The sequence below is a fragment of the Neoarius graeffei genome, chromosome 10 (assembly GCF_027579695.1).
Source record: "Neoarius graeffei isolate fNeoGra1 chromosome 10, fNeoGra1.pri, whole genome shotgun sequence".
In the NCBI taxonomy this organism is placed as follows: domain Eukaryota; kingdom Metazoa; phylum Chordata; class Actinopteri; order Siluriformes; family Ariidae; genus Neoarius; species Neoarius graeffei.
This window is the reverse complement of record NC_083578.1, coordinates 9,402,416-9,420,312: the sequence shown is the minus strand read 5'-3', so window position 1 is coordinate 9,420,312 and position 17,897 is coordinate 9,402,416. Positions and strand designations below refer to the sequence as shown.

Below are 17,897 nucleotides of genomic sequence, written 5' to 3'. Positions count from 1 at the left end.
AGATGACGGTGTGAGATCTCAACAGCAGTGGAGCGAAGAAAAAGAGAGATAACGTATATCTTTTTATGGCAGTAAGTTGTTCTGTGTAAACCCAAAGTGGTGAATTTACCTCATTAAACGCTTAGAAACCAACAGACCTCTATTTTTGTGCTCAGGTTGGAATTAAGACATCGGGCTTTTTTTAAACATTTATTGAAAAAGGTGGCCCACTTTAGATTGTTCCTTCTGGACTAGACAGGGCCGGAGTGAGCTACGCCGTCAATGACGGTCTCGTTAACGTACTGTATTTAAAACAGGTGCTCAGTGGGAGATTACATTACATTACATGACAACGATTGGAAATTTTTACTTCGAAAACAATACAAGACCTGTGTTTCTTGTACACGCCAGGCAGCGCACTGTATCTGAGATTCAGCCACAAGAAAAATATGTGATGGAACAACCAGAGCAGAGCATAACACGGCATCTCTGGCTTTACATGTTTACTGGAGAAAGATTTAAAAATAATCCCCTTTCAAACAAAATCCGGCACTGAGATAGACCTTGTGCAAAACTGAAGTGCTGTCTGCAGCCCAAAAAAAGTATTAAGCTGTAGTGTTGTAGTATTCGAGATTGGTCTCAAGACCACTTTTTGAAGGTCTCGGTCTCGTTCCGGAATCGAGCGCATTTTTACTCGGTCTTGTCTCGGTCTCGGATATAGAGGACTCAGGATTTTATTTCAAGACCAGTCAAGACCACAACTGTAGGGATTTCACTAAATTGCCTGCGTATTGTCTGATTTATTTGTTAACATCGTTACTGTGATTGGATGTAAAACTTCCTGTTTCAAATGCGACCAATAACATGACCCATCGCTAATATGAAAATTTTCTTTTTGTTAATGGCTGCCACCCCACCCCTTCACACACACTGGTCTGGTTCTGGTCTTGACTTGGTCTCGCCTTGCCTTGGTCTTGGTCTTGACTTGGTCTCAACCCCTTAAAGTCTTGCTCTCAATACACTTTGGTCTTGGTCTTGACTTGGGCTCAAGATACTTTGGTCTTGGTCATTACTTGGTCTCGGTTTAGGTGGTCTTGACAACAGCACTACCTTTCTTTGTGAGTCTGGTGGTACCTTCAAGAGTACATCTTTTGCACCTGTTGTTTGCATCTCTAAAGGTCCATCCACATATAAAGCGGTTCGTTCATCGCCCATGATATTTGGTCGCTAGTGGATGCTCTAGACTCTGGTTGCCTAGGTATCCCTCTTGTATATTTATTGATAAGTCAGCGTTGGCATCATCTGTCAGTCAACAGTATCTTTTGCTCCCATTGGTAGTCACCTTAATCGTGTCGCCACCAAATCAAAGTTGAGATTAGTTTAATTCGGTTGGGTCGCCAATGGTTATTTCACCTGTCATCACTACAAGTCAGTGAATTTCGTCAACATACCATGGTCTCTGATTGCCACATCGCTGCTAGTCTTTTCCTGTCTCTATGCCTGTTAACATGCTAATGTGAATGTAGTGGACCATTCTTGTACCTTTAATTTACCTTTCAGAGTAATTCTGTAAAGCTATACTATATGTACCTTTTCTCAAATACACCAATCAGCCATAACATTATGACCACTGACGGGTGAAGAAGTGAATAACATCGATTATCTAATTACAATGGCCCTTGCCAAGGGGTGGGATATATTAGGCAGCAAGAGAACAATCAGTTCTTGAAGTTGATGTGTTGGAAGCAGGAAAAATAGGCAGGCGTAAGGATCTGAGAGGCTTTGACAGGGGCCAAATTGTGATGGGGAGATGACTGGGTCTCAGCATCTCCAAAATGGTACATCTGGGGTGTTCCCGGTATGCAGTGGTTAGTACCGAACAAAAGTGGTCCAGGGAAGGACAACCGGTGAACCGGTGACAGGGTCATGGGTGTCGAAGGCTCATTGATTGGCATGGGGCATGAAGGCTAGCCCATATGGTCCAATCCAGAAGAACAGAAGAGCTACTGTAGCACAAACTGCTGAAAAAGTTAATGCTGGCAAAAACACAAAGATGTCAGCATTAACTTTTTCAGCAGTTTGTGCTACAGTAGCTCTTCTGTTCTTCTGGATTGGACCATATGGGCTCGCCTTCATGCCCCATGCCAATCAATGAGCCTTCGACACCCATGACCCTGTCACTGGTTCACCGGTTGTCCTTTGGATCCTTGGACCACTTTTGTTCAGTACTAACCACTGTATACCGGGAACACCCCACAAGATGTGCCATTTTGGAGATGCTCAGACCCAGTCATCTCCCCATCACAATTTGGCCCTTGTTAAAGCCTCCCAGATCCTTACGCTTGCCCATTTTTCCTGCTTCCAACACATCAACTTCAAGAACTGACTGCTCTCTTGCTGCCTAATATATCCCACCCCTTGACAGGCTTCACTGTAATGAAATAATCACTGTTATTCACTTCTTCACCTGTCAGTGGTCATAATGTTACAGCTGATCGGTGTATGATTGTTTCCATAGTTTCATCATGAAGGGCGTGTCATTTTTATTGAAAATATATTCAAATAAACCATGCCTTTCCGTGTAATGTAAAAGTTGTGTTTAGTAGTTTAGTAAACATTCATTACCTAAACTATCCTTCATAACCCTCATGCTTATTTAAGATCAGGAAGCAGTTGGAGAAGGATTTCGGGAGTCATTTCTGATAGGAAAGTCCCAGCAAAAGTGAAAGGTAAGATGCATAAGACAGTAGTGAGACCACCTGTGATGTATGGATTGGAGACCGTACCCTTAATGAAGAGACAGGAGGCAAAGTTGGAGGTGGCGGAGTTGAGGATGTTAAGGTTTGCGATGGGAGTGACAAGGTTGGACAGGATAAGGAACAAGCGCATCAGAGGGACAGCACATGTGGAGAGCTTGGGAATTAAGCTAAGAGAGATGAGACTGAGATGGTACGGGCACATCCTGAGAAGAGATGCAGAGCATGTTGGAAGGAGAATGTTGAGGATGGAGCTGCCAGGCAAACGAAAACAAGGAAGACCAAAGAGGAGATACATGGATGTGGTGAGAGAGGACATGAAAGTGGCAGGTGTGGTTGAGAAGGATGTGGAAGACAGGGAGCAACGGAGACGAAAGATCTGCTGTGGCAACCCCTAATAGGGAGCAGCCAAAAGAAGAAGAAGTAAGCGTGAATCTGATCCAGAAGAGAAGCGTGGGTCACTCAGGGCTGCGTGACGGCAGAAATCTCTGCTGTATTTACACTACACATCTCAGCTGCCTTCCTGTTTGTGCCAAGCAGCCAAACGAAGGCCGCAAAGCAACCCACAGGACATTTCTACAACAATAATTCTAATCCACAACATGTACGTCTACATATCAGGGCTTTGAACCGGTTCAAGGAACGAAAACGAAAACCGGGAACTTTTTCTATTTCACATGGAACAGAAACGAAACCAGAAACTTTATTATTTTTTATGTTCCGGAACAGAAACGCTTATTAAAAATAATGGTAACCGGTTAATACCGGTTTTTATTTCGTTCCTCAAAGTTTCCGTAGCCTACAAATAAAAAAGCCATTCTTCTCCTGCGCAAGTTTCTATGACCCGCTGGGGTTCACTTCCTGTGTGATGTTCGCTGACTGAATGGAGAGAGCGGGAAGGTGGACTACTATCACGTCTCCATTACTGAGTGTCTGAGCAAAGAAGAGCCTGAACATTGCAACCTCCCTATTGGCTGTTTGTAAAAATGTATCAGTTGTTGCCCTTCCCTTTCCTTCCCTTTCATCGCGGGCTCGAGAGACGAGACCTGACGAGTTAGTTCGTTGGTAGCAGAACAAAATGTCTGGACACAAATCGGGTTTTCAGAAAAGGAAAGAAAATAAACGGAGGGTCGAAAATACAAAAAAGGAGGCAGAAAATGCAAAACGAGTTTTAAGGTAGGACAAATGGTTACTTTTCTGAGGCAGCCTGCCGTGGCTGCAGGCTTTCAGTTGCGTCATTGAATGGTTACTTTTCTGAGGCAGCCCGCCGTGGCTGCCTGCAGGCTTATTTATTATAGCCCATTTAGTTAAAATAGTTGATATAAAATGCTTATAGTTATACTTATGTGATGGTTGTCCTGATTTAGACTGGTGTTTTTTTTTTTTTTGGGGGGGGGGGGGGGGGGGGGGGGGTTGCGCGATGTTGCACCCGGGTCCAGATTAGGGCAGAACCGGCCCTGGCTACATTTCAGGTGTAGTTTGTTTTATGTATGTATGTACTTGCATAGATGTGTACTTGGTCTTCCAATATGGCGCCTAACAAAATCTCGCGGCGCGGTGACGTCATGCGGTAGCCCTCTATAGGGCCTGACTAGCCTTTGGTAACACACTAAACAAATTTCCTTTCATTTTTGGCACTTTTTCTGTTTGTGTAGATGGGAAGACATACTGAGAATCCAAATCGCCAACATTTGAAATAATAATTGTTTTGAATTATTTCTTGTCTTATTTAATGAAGGTTGTAATAGAATTAGCCTACATTTGGCTTAAGCTGGATGAGACAGAGACATAACTTTATAGCCATTTGTTAAACCGCTGACAGGGAACGTAATTAACCGTTCCGGGAACAAATTTTTTTTGTTCTAACCGGTTCGGGAACGTCTATTTAATGGTGGAACCCAAAACCGGAAACGTTAAAATTCCGTTTCTGTTCGGAACGAACCAATAGGAAAAAATTCTGGTTCAAAGCCCTGCTACATATACTGTACATATACACACCTGGTGTGTTCTCTGATATATACACTTGACCTTTGTTTTTTAAACCAGGTACAGTCAGCACTTTAGTTCCCACTAAACATCTGGGGACCTCAGTAACCACTACTTAAAACACACACACTTACACTTTAAACCACAGACAGGAAATCTATTATAAAGGTTATAATACCAAACAAATGTCATTCACCACTGAAGCATGAAAGTGTTGATGATTCAGTGTTGTGTTCATGAGTGTGTTTTTTTTTTCCTCCTCAAACTTTCTGCAGCACAGTTCCAACAGGAGCACTTGTGTATGAAACGTGAGAACCCGTGCTACCATTACGGAGGGAGTGGGAGCCCTAAGAGCAACACACTGCAGATGGATCGATAGTTTTTGGGATGATTACAGGCTGTGGATACCCACTAAGGGACTGGACTATCGGAAATGTAAAGGCTTTAGGGGAGTGTGAAATGTTTTATGGGTGTGGTTAAGGATGGGATGTGTGTGTGTGTGTGTGTGGGGTGTGTGTGTGTGTGTGTGTGTGTGTGTGTGTGTGGGTATTTTGGGGAATGGACAATGCCCTTCTGAAACCCCATATTTAGGTGGCAGTAAAATAAGCCCACTCAATACAACATGCATAATGGATGAAGAGTAATGCTAGACTTGTTTTTGGGCTTGAGAAAAGGGAGGCAAAATGCTACATGAAAAGCAACTGAAATATCTCAGAGGAAGGTGGGTGGAGACACTCGGGTGTTCGGGCGCGCTAATAATATAGACTCAGAGACTCTCATGGATACTTTATAAGACTAAATGCACTATGATATTTAATATGAGCGCGTATAATAAACCCATAATACCTCTAACGCCGGCACGTCCGTGCTACACCTGACCGCAGTGCTATGAATAGCGCATAGCATTAGTAAGGCAGCGTGATCTCAACGCCAGACATGTGGACAAGCAAACACGGACGACCTTTTACCCCGTATTCCTCACGGGTCAGGTATAAACACACTCGGACTGAATAGCCGTCAAGCGCAGAACAATGTATATCTATGACCTATTGAATCATCTGTGTGAAATCTGTCAAAAAAAGAAATAAAATACAAAAGACCTGACAGGTGAGTGCAAAAGTTTGTGCACTCTTAGACAAGGCTGGGCAATATGATGGTATGATAGCAATGCTGCATTCAGTTATGTGGCAAATATGTTTTTTCTGAGATATCACTGATATATCCCCTCATCTCATTATCTCTAGCCGCTTTATCCTTCTACAGGGTCGCAGGCAAGCTGGAGCCTATCCCAGCTGACTACGGGCGAAAGGCGGGGTACACCCTGGACAAGTCGCCAGGTCATCACAGGGCTGACACATAGACACAGACAACCATTCACACTCACATTCACACCTACGCTCAATTTAGAGTCACCAGTTAACCTAACCTGCATGTCTTTGGACTGTGGGGGAAACCGGAGCACCCGGAGGAAACCCACGCGGACACGGGGAGAACATGCAAACTCCGCACAGAAAGGCCCTCGCCGGCCACGGGGCTCGAACCCGGACCTTCTTGCTGTGAGGCGGCATCGCTAACCACTACACCACTGTGCTGCCCCCTATATATTCTATTATATTTAAATAATGTTGGCTGGCTTTTTTCCATGGTCTATCAGATATATTCCATTCAGCTAGCATGATATTGAACGAGTCGAAGATGAGTAGCTGAATGGAATATATCTGATAGACCACGAAAAAAACCCAGCCAACATTATTACCTCGCCCGGGACGGAGTCCACCAGGGGGCGAGGTATTGTTTTCGGTGGGGTTTGTTTGTTTGTGTTTTTGTTAATGATTTTATGGAAAAACAGCTGGACCAATCTTCATAAAACTTTCAGGATAGATGGGCATTGGCCTTAAAAAGAGCCTCCAACAATGTGGGGGTCATCCGGTCAAGGTCAAGGTTTTTGTGACTACTGCTTTATATAGAGGCGGTAGCCACTATGTCATCATGCTATAAGAATGTAAGAGTGTAACAATCGCGCAGTACGGTGTGTTCTGATTGGCTGACAGCAGTACGGTGTGTTCTGATTGGTTGAGAGCAGCAGAGAATCAGAACCATGTTTATTGGCCAAGTATGTTCGCACACAAGGTCAAAATCAAGGTCAAGGTCACCAAAAAGGTCAAAATTGTTTTTTCGCGATATCTTCCTTCGCGATATCATCATAAGTGCTACCAGGCGAGGTTTGTTTTGCCTGTCAACCCTTGTTGTTATTATTATTATTATTATTATTATTATTATTATTATACATTCCTTTCAGGTGTTCAACGCATCTTTCTTTTTCAAAATTCTCTCAAAACCTTCTGTATTTAATGAAGCAAACCTGGCGACCATGTTTGTTTACAAGCACGGAAGTTTTACATCTCCTACGTGTGACATCATGTTGTCTTGACAACCATGCAATATCATAAGCCATATTCAACGCTTATTTTATTATGTATTTATGTATTATAATAATAATTTTGAGTGAGGGCGGCACGGTGGTGTAGTGGTTAGCGCTGTCGCCTCACAGCAAGAAGGTCCTGGGTTCGAGCCCCGGGGCCGGCGAGGGCCTTTCTGTGCAGAGTTTGCATGTTCTCCCCGTGTCCGCGTGGGTTTCCTCCGGGTGCTCCGGTTTCCCCCACAGTCCAAAGACATGCAGGTTAGGTTAACTGGTGACTCTAAATTGACCGTAGGTGTGAATGTGAGTATGAATGGTTATCTATGTGTCAGCCCTGTGATGACCTGGCGACTTGTCCAGGGTGTACCCCGCCTTTCGCCCGTAGTCAGCTGGGATAGGCTCCAGCTTGCCTGCGACCCTGTAGAAGGATAAAGCGGCTAGAGATAATGAGATGAGATGAATTTTGAGTGACGTAATACACGTAGGATAAGCAATACGCTAACAATATTGCATGCTATCAAACCAAATGAATGAAATCCGCTAGAAGGAAACAGAACACATTTTTATTCCATCGAAAAAGTGTCCTGTATGTATTATATTATATTATAAAGCTTAGAAATGCCTTTTTACGAGTCATGATATAATCTTTATTAATCATATCGCCCAACCCCTACCCTTAGAACAAAATCACTTTAGGTTTTGTGTTAGGTTTCCTTTGCTTATATTCCTTTATCCCTAATGCCAAATTCTGTCTTCCAGGACAACAAATAAAAACAAAACCCAACATAAAGCATGTTAAGAAAGTGTCAGACCACCACAAGCCACCAGTACAGCTTCAATACATCATGGCATCCATTCTCCAAGTCTCGGAGATGACAAAGATTTGCCCTCAGCTGCTGTTGTAATGAGGGTATCACAGAGCGCCGTCACTGTCTCGCTCCAGAATCTCCCATGGTTCAGATCTCTTTTTGATTTACATCATTTTCATCCTCATCAGCGAGCTCTCGTATTTTTCTATTGATTATTTTTTGCTGTTGTCTTATTTGTTTTTTTTTTAACCACTTGGACCTGTTTTTTAAATTTTCTTTTCTAGTTTTTCCTATTTCCCCCAGAAACATTAGTGCAAACTTTTAAACTAAATTTTAAGTTTCTTATACACAAATATAAAATCATCGAGCTCCATTCATTATTAAACCCTCCTCATGTTTGCATCATTATCATTTCTTTTTTTCCATCTGCATCTCATAATGAGCAACCGTTACAGCCATTAGAAGCTTATTCATGTTTCGGTGGTGATAACAACGCCTTAATAAAGAAGCCTTAAAGGCTCTTTGGTTGTCCCACTGGGGAAACCCTTAGAATCCTATGTAGAACCTTAAAACAGAGTGTTTCTATATCAGAAAGGGTTCGAAGCAGAAACCTTTATAGCTGTTTATCCAAGAACCCTTTTTTCTTCACTTCAATTCACCAGAATTGAACGTGGTGCAGAGATGGATATCAACGCTGACATCACATGATACATTTACATCCTCCAAACTTTCATTTCTGACCATGCAGCAGTCATATGAAGCTATTTTAAATGTGTTAACGTTCTATCTCTGCAGGCAAGTGAGTTGCCGTAGCTGTATTCATGATCAAAGCTAGTATCACACACAAAAAGAAAAAAACAAATTCAAGCTCAAATCTAATCAATGACCGTATTTGTCGTCTAAAACTGCAAGAAAATTTCTCAGGAACGTTACAGAACAGTAAACAAAACATTCGCAGTTATGCAGAATGGTAGAATTGTTGACCAGGCTACAATCTTAGGAAGAAAAAAATATCCAGTTGTATCTCTGTATCTCTTGGAGGAACCTTTAAAATGTCTATGTAGAATGAAAGGATTCCCAATCCCGTTCACAAAAACGACAGAGTAGAAATGTTTTAGAACGCTAGAACCGATAACCATGCAAAGAATCAAAGCTTGGCTAGTCAATGGTTCTTAGGTTCCTAAAGAGGAACCCTTTCTGACAGGGAAACCCTTTGGGTCAGGCTTCGACATAAAGCTTTACAGGTCCCCCCCCCCCCCAAATTGAATAAAGCAAAACATTTTCAGTGCATAATGAATAAATGATACCATGATGCACTTCTTTGAACGTCAAACATTGTACCTTTATAACAAATTATTGGAATTTGTTGCCAAATAAAGGTACAGCTGCGTCTGTACATTGCCCTTTCCAAAAGACGGCCCTGCTAAGAAAACAATCTAAGAATCGAGCCGTGATGGGAATCTGACCAGTCGCGTAAATCTCAAAGGTGATGAAAGGCCCACCCTCCAGAAGGCTCATCTCTGAATTTTGACCACAACTCAACTCAAATCCGCCTTGAGGAACTGTCAATGCAACTCCAAACAACTCAAATAAAGATGAGCAAATATATCAAATGCTAACCTATAGAGCTAAAGAGCAATATTTCTGTACATTATTAACGTTCAGGACGACCTCATTTGTCACAGCGAGCCGCAGCTTCTATTTCATCCCTTATTTGCCATCTGAGCCACTACAAATTCCTCTGTCACACCTGCGAAGTGTAATGTGAAATTATCCGAGTGCCTAGCTGTCATAAACACACACGCCAGCGCTTGATCAAGTCAACGCCTGCCTTCGAGTGTGATATACGGCTCCAGCTGTGCTCCTTACCTTCCAGAGACATGGGCTCCAGGATGCCAAACTGCTTAAGGACGGCCACGAAGAGAATAATAACCACTGCTATGGCAAAGAGTTCCATACCCTGGATACTCATGACTGACAGGATTTTAGGGGCCCTCTTTGTGAAAAGGAAGGCTTTGGCTGAAAGGGAAGGAATCGAGCTAGTGCGCACCAGCAAGGGTCATGATACTTGGCACTGAAGCACTCCGATTGCTTCAAAGGAGTTTCATTTGGATGAAAACAGAGGAAGTGGGAGATATTTATGAGAAAATGTCAGCCGAGTAAACTTGCGCACGAAAAAAGAAAAAAATGACGCGTCCGTTCCGACTTCATTTATTTTGCTGATGAGCAGAGAAGTCAGCGTTTCCATGTTAGGTCATTCCTCCTGAGAGCAGGCGAGCATAAATAAAGGCGCGGATTGCTGCGCTTTTACACAGTCCAGACGTGTGAAAGCCATCATGCACCACAGATGTTATTTGCAAGTGTCAACAACAGGCAAGAGTCTTTTTAAACTGTGCCGCTGACAGATTCGCGATCCCACTGCACTGGTCTCCAAAACACGTAGCTGCAGATAAGAACTTTCACAAGAAGGTCCAAACAGCTAGAGAAAAGAACAGAAGACCTGGATTGAACAAGCTTGGTCAGCTCACAGGTTCAAAATATTGATCATTATTCAACATCACAATTTTAAATGAAAGCAGGAACCTTGCTGGAGTATTAACTTGATCACCTGTTAATCCAGATACAAATCATAAATCATGTAACCACGCCACACTCTGTCCTCCAAGCAGTTGCAGAGCCTCTGTTGATCAATTTTGGAGAAATTGCTGCAGAGTCCTTCATCAGCCTCCTACTCGTCCATATTTTTTTTTTAACTCATGAAGATTGGGCAAAACTCAGAACCAAGCATCCTCAAGACAAACGAAGATCTTCATGTCAATGCTGCAACTCTGAGGTAAAGACGTTTGCATCCAAGCGTAGAGCCAAAAGAACTTGTTGGTAAGATCCAGATTATTTGTCCCCACAGTGTTGCTTCCGCTTTGGTGTTTGTTCAAGATATGGCGCAGGATAAATGTGATAAATGCCTCCTTCCTGTCTGGGCTGCTGCACAACTTGAAAATGAGGGATGAAAGAGAGATAAAGGAGGTATGAACATTGCTTGACTTCTCCTCCTCCTCCTCCTCCTCCTTTGGGCTCTCCCATCAGGTTAGCCGCACTCCTCTTCTCTTGCTTTTCTACCCTGTCAGCAGTTATGGGGCTTCTGTCTCTTCTTTCAACCCGTCCCGTACTTCACGCTCTTTCCCCCCGCCTCCTTTGGAAATTATTCTGTGTCGACCTCTTGGTCTTGTTGCTGTTTTCTGTCATCTTTCTGTCCATCCTCTGTTCTACTGTTTTCCCCATTTTCTCCATCGTCTACCCATTCCATCCTTTCTTTCTTTCATCCACCCCTTGCTTTTTTTTTTGTCTCGCCACCCGTTTAATACATTATCAGACTGGCTTGCTGAATCAGTTTCAACCCTTGGGGCCTTACCACAACCTCTCTCTCTCTCTCTCTCTCTCTCACACACTCTGTTTGGGGACATGGAGGAAAGTCACATTCCCCAATTGAGCCTGAGTGATGGGATCAGGTTCCAGGGACGCCCCCCACCCCCTTCCCTTCCCTTCCCTTCCCTTCCCAATGGTTCTCCCCCAGCCTTGATCTCGCCAACCCACACACCTCATCTGGATTGTCCCCCTCTCCCCCCTTTGCTTCTTTCTCATGTTTTTCATCATAGCGACTCGAATAACACGATGCAGGACTTGGCTTCTGTGGGAAAACCTGAGACAGTGAGTAATCCCTCTAAAAACGGCAGCTGCTTCTGCTGGTCTGAACTGAACAGGCTGAGGAAAACAGAGTGATGCTAGAAATCCTAAATAAGGAGATAACAACCACTTTCAAACATGCATTTAGTAATTAGTGAGACTACCTTATCAGGAATTCATCTGTATAAACACCAATTTGAGGAAGTCCAACACATGATTTATCTGGAATGATGCTCAAGACAACTCCCAAGAAATAATCAGGAGGACTTCATCTCATCTCATCTCATTATCTCTAGCCGCTTTATCCTTCTACAGGGTCGCAGGCAAGCTGGAGCCTATCCCAGCTGACTACGGGCGAAAGGCAGGGTACACCCTGGACAAGTCGCCAGGTCATCACAGGGCTGACACATAGACACAGACAACCATTCACACTCACATTCACACCTACGGTCAATTTAGAGTCACCAGTTAACCTAACCTGCATGTCTTTTGGACTGTGGGGGAAACCGGAGCACCCGGAGGAAACCCACGCGGACACGGGGAGAACATGCAAACTCCGCACAGAAAGGCCCTCGCCGGCCCCGGGGCTCGAACCCAGGACCTTCTTGCTGTGAGGCGACAGCGCTAACCACTACACCACCGTGCCGCCCCAGGAGGACTTTTGTAAACAAAACATTACTGAAAAAGATGACTACTATATCTATCCATTTGTCTCTTATATCTGGACAGCAATAAAATGACCACAGGAGGAATGACCTTCTAGCAAGTTGGGTTTTCTATGAACCCGGAGGTTTGCATCATCTCGTCCTACAGTATGATCATGCTCCATTCTCGCTACGGTGTCCAAGTGTTCAAAGAGGCACTGGGCAGAGCAAAGACGCTGAACAATAATCAAACAATAATCAAAGATGCATCCATTTTTTGCTTTAGTGACTCGGGAGGTGTTTAATATCTGGTGGAATGTTAGTGATACATGCGCTACAAAATTAAATACGACAAGTAGGAGCAATCTTCATTTTCCAATAAGAGGTGACAACGGCAGAGAAAATCACAGACATGTGCATCCAGAAGGGACAAAAATGATTAGACGGGTAATTACCCCAGAACCCCATTTCAATTTAATCCTACCCAGGGCTTTAGTGCTGTCTCCACCCCGTCCTGTCATTGGTCTGTTACCCAGTGTGTACACCTGCTCTGTGTTTTCCCCTTGGTTACTTGGTGTGTATGTTTACCTACCAATTTCTTTTGATGCGAAGTCTTTCCAAAGACCATCATAAAAAGGGTACCTACTGCCGTCTGGCAAGGCACCCTGCAATACAGATGTGAGTAAGGAGTCAAACTCTCATGGTTACCAGAGGACCAGCCCCCCACTGTAACCCTAGCTATGTAATAGGCAAGGGGCCGAGGACTACACAAACGGAGATCGGCGCCGCCTAATGCGCCATACGGTGCGGGAAGGACTTTAGACTTTAGATGCGAAGTCTTTCCATTCATTTGATACAAAGTCTGTTTTTTTACCTGTTGTTTTCATGTTTCTCTTCTTGTTGGTCCATACTTATTAATTTGCGCTAGCAGTGTTGGTGCAGATTGTTACTCTCACTCAGGATCTTTCTACTTTCTTCTTCTTCTTCTCCTAATGTTTTTAGGACGCTATTTCTCCCTTGGTTTTCAACCAATCTTCACCAAATTTCACATGAAGAATACCTCTGGGCTGAATTACGTTGCTATGACTTTTGGTGCTGATCTGGATCACTGAACTGGAATGATCCATGAAAAGCAGCCTTTTTTCAATCACTTATTTCTCCCTCAGTTTTCAACCAATCATCACCAAATTTCACATGAAGAATATGTCTGGGCTAAATTACATTGCTATGACTTTTGGTGCTGATCTGGATCATCGAACCAGAACAATCCATGAAAAACGGGCTTTTTTCCTCACTAAGCATCATTCTCTATCTCTTAATGTTCGGGATCTATAGGGTACGGTGACCAGACGTCCTGGTTTGTAAGGGCTAGGGCAAATCACTGTGATTTTAGTCACAGTCTCTATCTAGTTATTATTATTATTATTATTATTATTATTATTATTATTATTATCCTAATGTTTTTAGGACACTATTTCTCCCTCAGTTTTCAACCAATCATCACCAAATTTCACATGAAGAATACCTCTGGGCTGAATTACATTGCTATAACTTTTGGTGCTGATCTGGATCACTGATCCAGAATGATCAATGAAAAACAGGATTTTTTTCAATCACTTATAACTCTGTCAATTTTCATGATTTTTTTCAATCAGTTTTTTTTTTTTAATTTTGTTCAGGGCGGCAGGGTGCAGCTTTTCCTCACTGTCATTCTCTATCTCTTACCGTTCCGGAACTACAGGGTATGGTGACCAGACATCCCGGTTTGTAACAGCTAGTGCAAATTACCATGACTTTAGTCACAATCTCTATGTAGTTTCTTTTTTTGACTGTTGTCTCAGACTTTTGCACTTCTATCATGTCATGGAGCAAAGCCAGTGGTAGTAAATAAACTTCAAAGTATCTGAAGCATTCAGATTCCACCAAAAACCAAACGATTTATCCTGGAGAGCAGGACTTTCATAGCATAAATGTGTGTTGAAATATCGTCTGAAAGCCTGATGATAATGATGAGATAAAATGAAGAAATTATGAGAAAGATGATGAATAAGTAAATGAGAGGGAGGGAGAGAGAGAGAGAGAGAGAGAGAGAAGGGAGAGAGAGGGAGGAGGCCTTGAGTGCTATAATAATTCAGTTAGATAAAAAGATCAATACAGCCATAATGGCAGCTTTAAGTGAAGGTGAAATCAAAAGCTGTCTCTCCCCGTATTGCCCTCTCTTTCTCTATCTCTCTCTCTCTCTGTCTCTCTCTCAAACTGCCTCAGTGATAGCCCTCAGAAGGTTTATCGATTTCCTCGATATTGAGCTTCATTATCAGGGTTCCCCCTCATTAAACGGAAACCTTTCCCTCAGATAAATCTGACCTCATACATATCAGCTGCTCTAACACTAACAATTAACAATCTCACTCCTGTTATGGAGTGTTCCTTCAAATTCTATCTTTCTGACTGGTGTCGGCAGAAAAGTTGACAGCGAGCAGGAAGTAGGGCTGAGTGGTGGGAACGGGTTCCAGTAAGACCATTAGGCTATCAGCAACTCTTAAACACAGCTAAAGAGACAAGCGTCTGCTGACGCACCACTTTATCCCCCGGTACGCCATATCCATCTGTCTCATAAAGCTCTGCTCATAATTATATCAAAATAAGGAGAGAAGGAGCTGTAAAGATATTCCGTGAGTGCAGCCTGGGTCATCGGCTAATCGATAGGGCTTGAGGACGATAATGTAAAAGTGTAGAAAGTTGAAAAGTCGACCTGGACTTCTTCTGGTTCAAGCTACAAAGCTGGGGGTGATAAAAGTACAGTGTGTATCAATACCATTTTTCATATAGTCGAGGAGGAATTAGTTTTTTTAATAAACGATTTTCAGGCTCCTATGATGACCTGGCGACTTGTCCAGGGTGTACCCCGCCTTTCGCCCGTAGTCAGCTGGGATAGGCTCCAGCTTGCCTGCGACCCTGTAGAACAGGATAAAGCGGCTAGAGATAATGAGATAAGATTTTCAGGCTGAGGCCAGTCCTCTGGATGCGACATGAAAACATCACGGTATGTCTTAGCATACAAAAACTACAGAAAAGTATACTTCCGTAGACGTTGTCCACACGTGTGATCATCAGCACAGTCCACGTGAACTGTCCCTGCAGCACCCACATTTTGTGTTCACATGGACTTTTGTGCGTGGACCGCACATGTGTGAAACTAAGCATGTGGTAATACGCTGATCCAGGAAGGCATAGCTCTGAGCTGCGTCCACAACTGCAAAAAATCGAGTATAGTTTAGAGATGTCCATGTCCATGTTGTGTGAAAACTTTGAAACCTTCTGTTTCAAATTTCTGCACTTCTGTCTCAAACTTATGTCCTTCTGTCTCAGACTTCTGCACTTTTTTCTCAAGACCTCTGCACTTCTGTCTCAAGACTTTTGCATTTCTGTCTCAGACTTCTGCACTTTTGTCTCAGACTTGTGTCTGAGACAAAAGACAAAAAAAGAAATGTACTTGTGCAATGTAATTTTATTTCCCCAAGATGGTGGCGCCCTGTTAGGCTGCATGGGCTCGCGACAGTTACGGATTTTCCAATCAAAATACGCTGCCTAGGATGTCAGTAAGAGTCAATACTCTCAATAAGTTAGTATATGGTCACCAGCACTTGCTGGAATTACAATCCTCCAGTGACTTCAGCTTTGTAGACATGACTACTCAGGAGTGTTTGCGTAGCCTTGGAGTGTGACGCTGGCAAGACCCAGGGGCCTACGGTGCAGTGGACTAGCCGTATAAGCCGACGGAGGAGCAAGCGGAGGTGGTGTGACCGAAGGCGGAAGTGCAGCTGTCGGGGGTGGGGTGGGGGGGCTAACAGCTAAGCTAAAAGCTAACCCCTATAAAACACTGCTTCCATCCATCTTCCTCTCTAATGTTCGCTCCCTGGAGAACAAAATAGATCATCTGCAGCTGGAATTAACAACAAAATGAGAGATGAGGAACTGCTGCACAATAATTCTGACAGAGACATGGCTTAACTCATCAATTCCGGACAGCATCGAGGGGCTAGCTACATTTCATGCTGACAGGAGCTGCGCACTAAGCGGTAAATCCCGAGGGGGTGGTTTGTATATCTATATCACTAACAATTGGTGTAAAAATACTAAGTTTGTCTCAAGCCATTGCTCACCGGACATTGAGTTTTTGATTCTAAACTGTAGACCATTCTATCTGCCCAGGGAGTTTAGTTTCCATCACTGCTGTGCACATGCCCCCCAGCGCTAACACAAAGGAGGCTATGAGTGTTCTCTACCGGACTATCAGTGAGTTGCAATCCGCTCACACTGAGGGCTTTTTCATTGTGGCTGGGGATTTTAACCAGGCCAACATGAAGACAGTTCTCCCTCATTTTCACCAGCATGTGGATTGTGCAACCAGGGGAGCAAACACATTAGACGTGGCCTACACCAACATGAAGGATGCATTCAGAGCTGATCAGGGGATAACCTACAGTGAGGCAGGTGAGGGTGTGGTCTGAGGGGGCTATGGAGGCACTACAGGACTATTTTGAATGCACAGACTGGGACATGTTCAAGGAAGCTGCCACTTATAATGATCATACCAACATAGATGAGTATGCCATGTCTGTGTCAGCCTACATCAACAAATGCATGGAGGACATCAGTGACATAAAAAACATCACCACCCGGGCCAACCAAAAACCCTGGATGACTTGTGAAGTACGCAAAATGCTAAAGGCATGGAACTCAGCCTTCAAGTCTGGCAACGAGAAGGCACTGAGAACAGCGAGAGCCAACTTGAAAGCTGTTCCCCATCAGGATCAAAAGGCACTCTGTCTTGATACAGCTGAGGTGCAGAGGACTCTGAGGAGAGTCAACACACGGAAGGCCCCGGGCCCCGATAATATTCCTGGTCAGGTACTCAGGGAGTGTGCAGACCAGCTGGCTTATGTTCTAACGGGCATTTTCAACACCTCACTGGATCAAGCCAAAGTTCCATCATGTTTCAAGACTGCCACCATCATCCCAGTGCCATCAACTCAAATCACATCACTCAGCGATTACCGGCCTGTTGCACTCACTCCCATTATAATGAAGTGCTTTGAGAGACTGGTAAAGGAGCACATCACCTCCAGGCTCCCTCCCATGTTCGACCCCTTCCAGTTTGCCTACTGGCCAAACCGCTCCACTGAGAACACCATCTCCTCCGCTCTTCGCCTGAGCCTTGCACACCTGGAGGAGAAGAATACTCGTGTGCGGATGCTGTTCCTGGACTTCAGTTCAGCATTTAATACTATCATTCCGCAGCATCTGGTGAACAAACTGGGACCCCTGGGCTTCAGCATCCCCCTGTGCAACTAGCTGCTAGACTTCCTCACTGAAAGACCACAGTCAGTGTGGATCGGACAGAACACCTCCAGTGTCATCACCCTCAGCACAGGCTCCCCTCAGAGCTGTGTCCTGAGCCCTCTGCTGTTCACTCTGATGACATACAACTGCATCCCCAGGGCTGCCAGTAACCATATTGTGACGTTTGTGGATGACACAGCAGTGGTGGGCCTCATCAGGGACGACAACGACCTGGCCTACAGAGAGGAGGTGGAGCAGCTGGTGGGCTGGTGCAGAGAAA

The 17,897-nt window shown here is 44.0% G+C and overlaps 1 protein-coding gene across 3 annotated transcripts in view; it reads right to left on the bottom strand.

Moving 5' to 3' along the window:
• kcnip3a (Kv channel interacting protein 3a, calsenilin) overlaps positions 1-17,897 on the bottom strand; it is a 216,513-nt gene that overhangs the window by 39,798 nt on the left and 158,818 nt on the right. Inside the window, exons 1-2 of one of the 3 annotated variants that reach the window (XM_060931236.1) lie at positions 10,558-11,059; positions 9,819-10,428 (exon numbers count right to left, since the gene is read on the bottom strand). The exons of the other annotated variants lie outside the window; for them this stretch is intronic. Coding sequence (XP_060787219.1) covers positions 9,819-9,921 — 103 coding nt within the window. The 5' untranslated portion in view covers positions 9,922-10,428; positions 10,558-11,059. Of the gene's footprint in view, positions 1-9,818; positions 10,429-10,557; positions 11,060-17,897 lie in introns of those variants that run through there. 3 annotated transcript variants of the gene reach the window in all.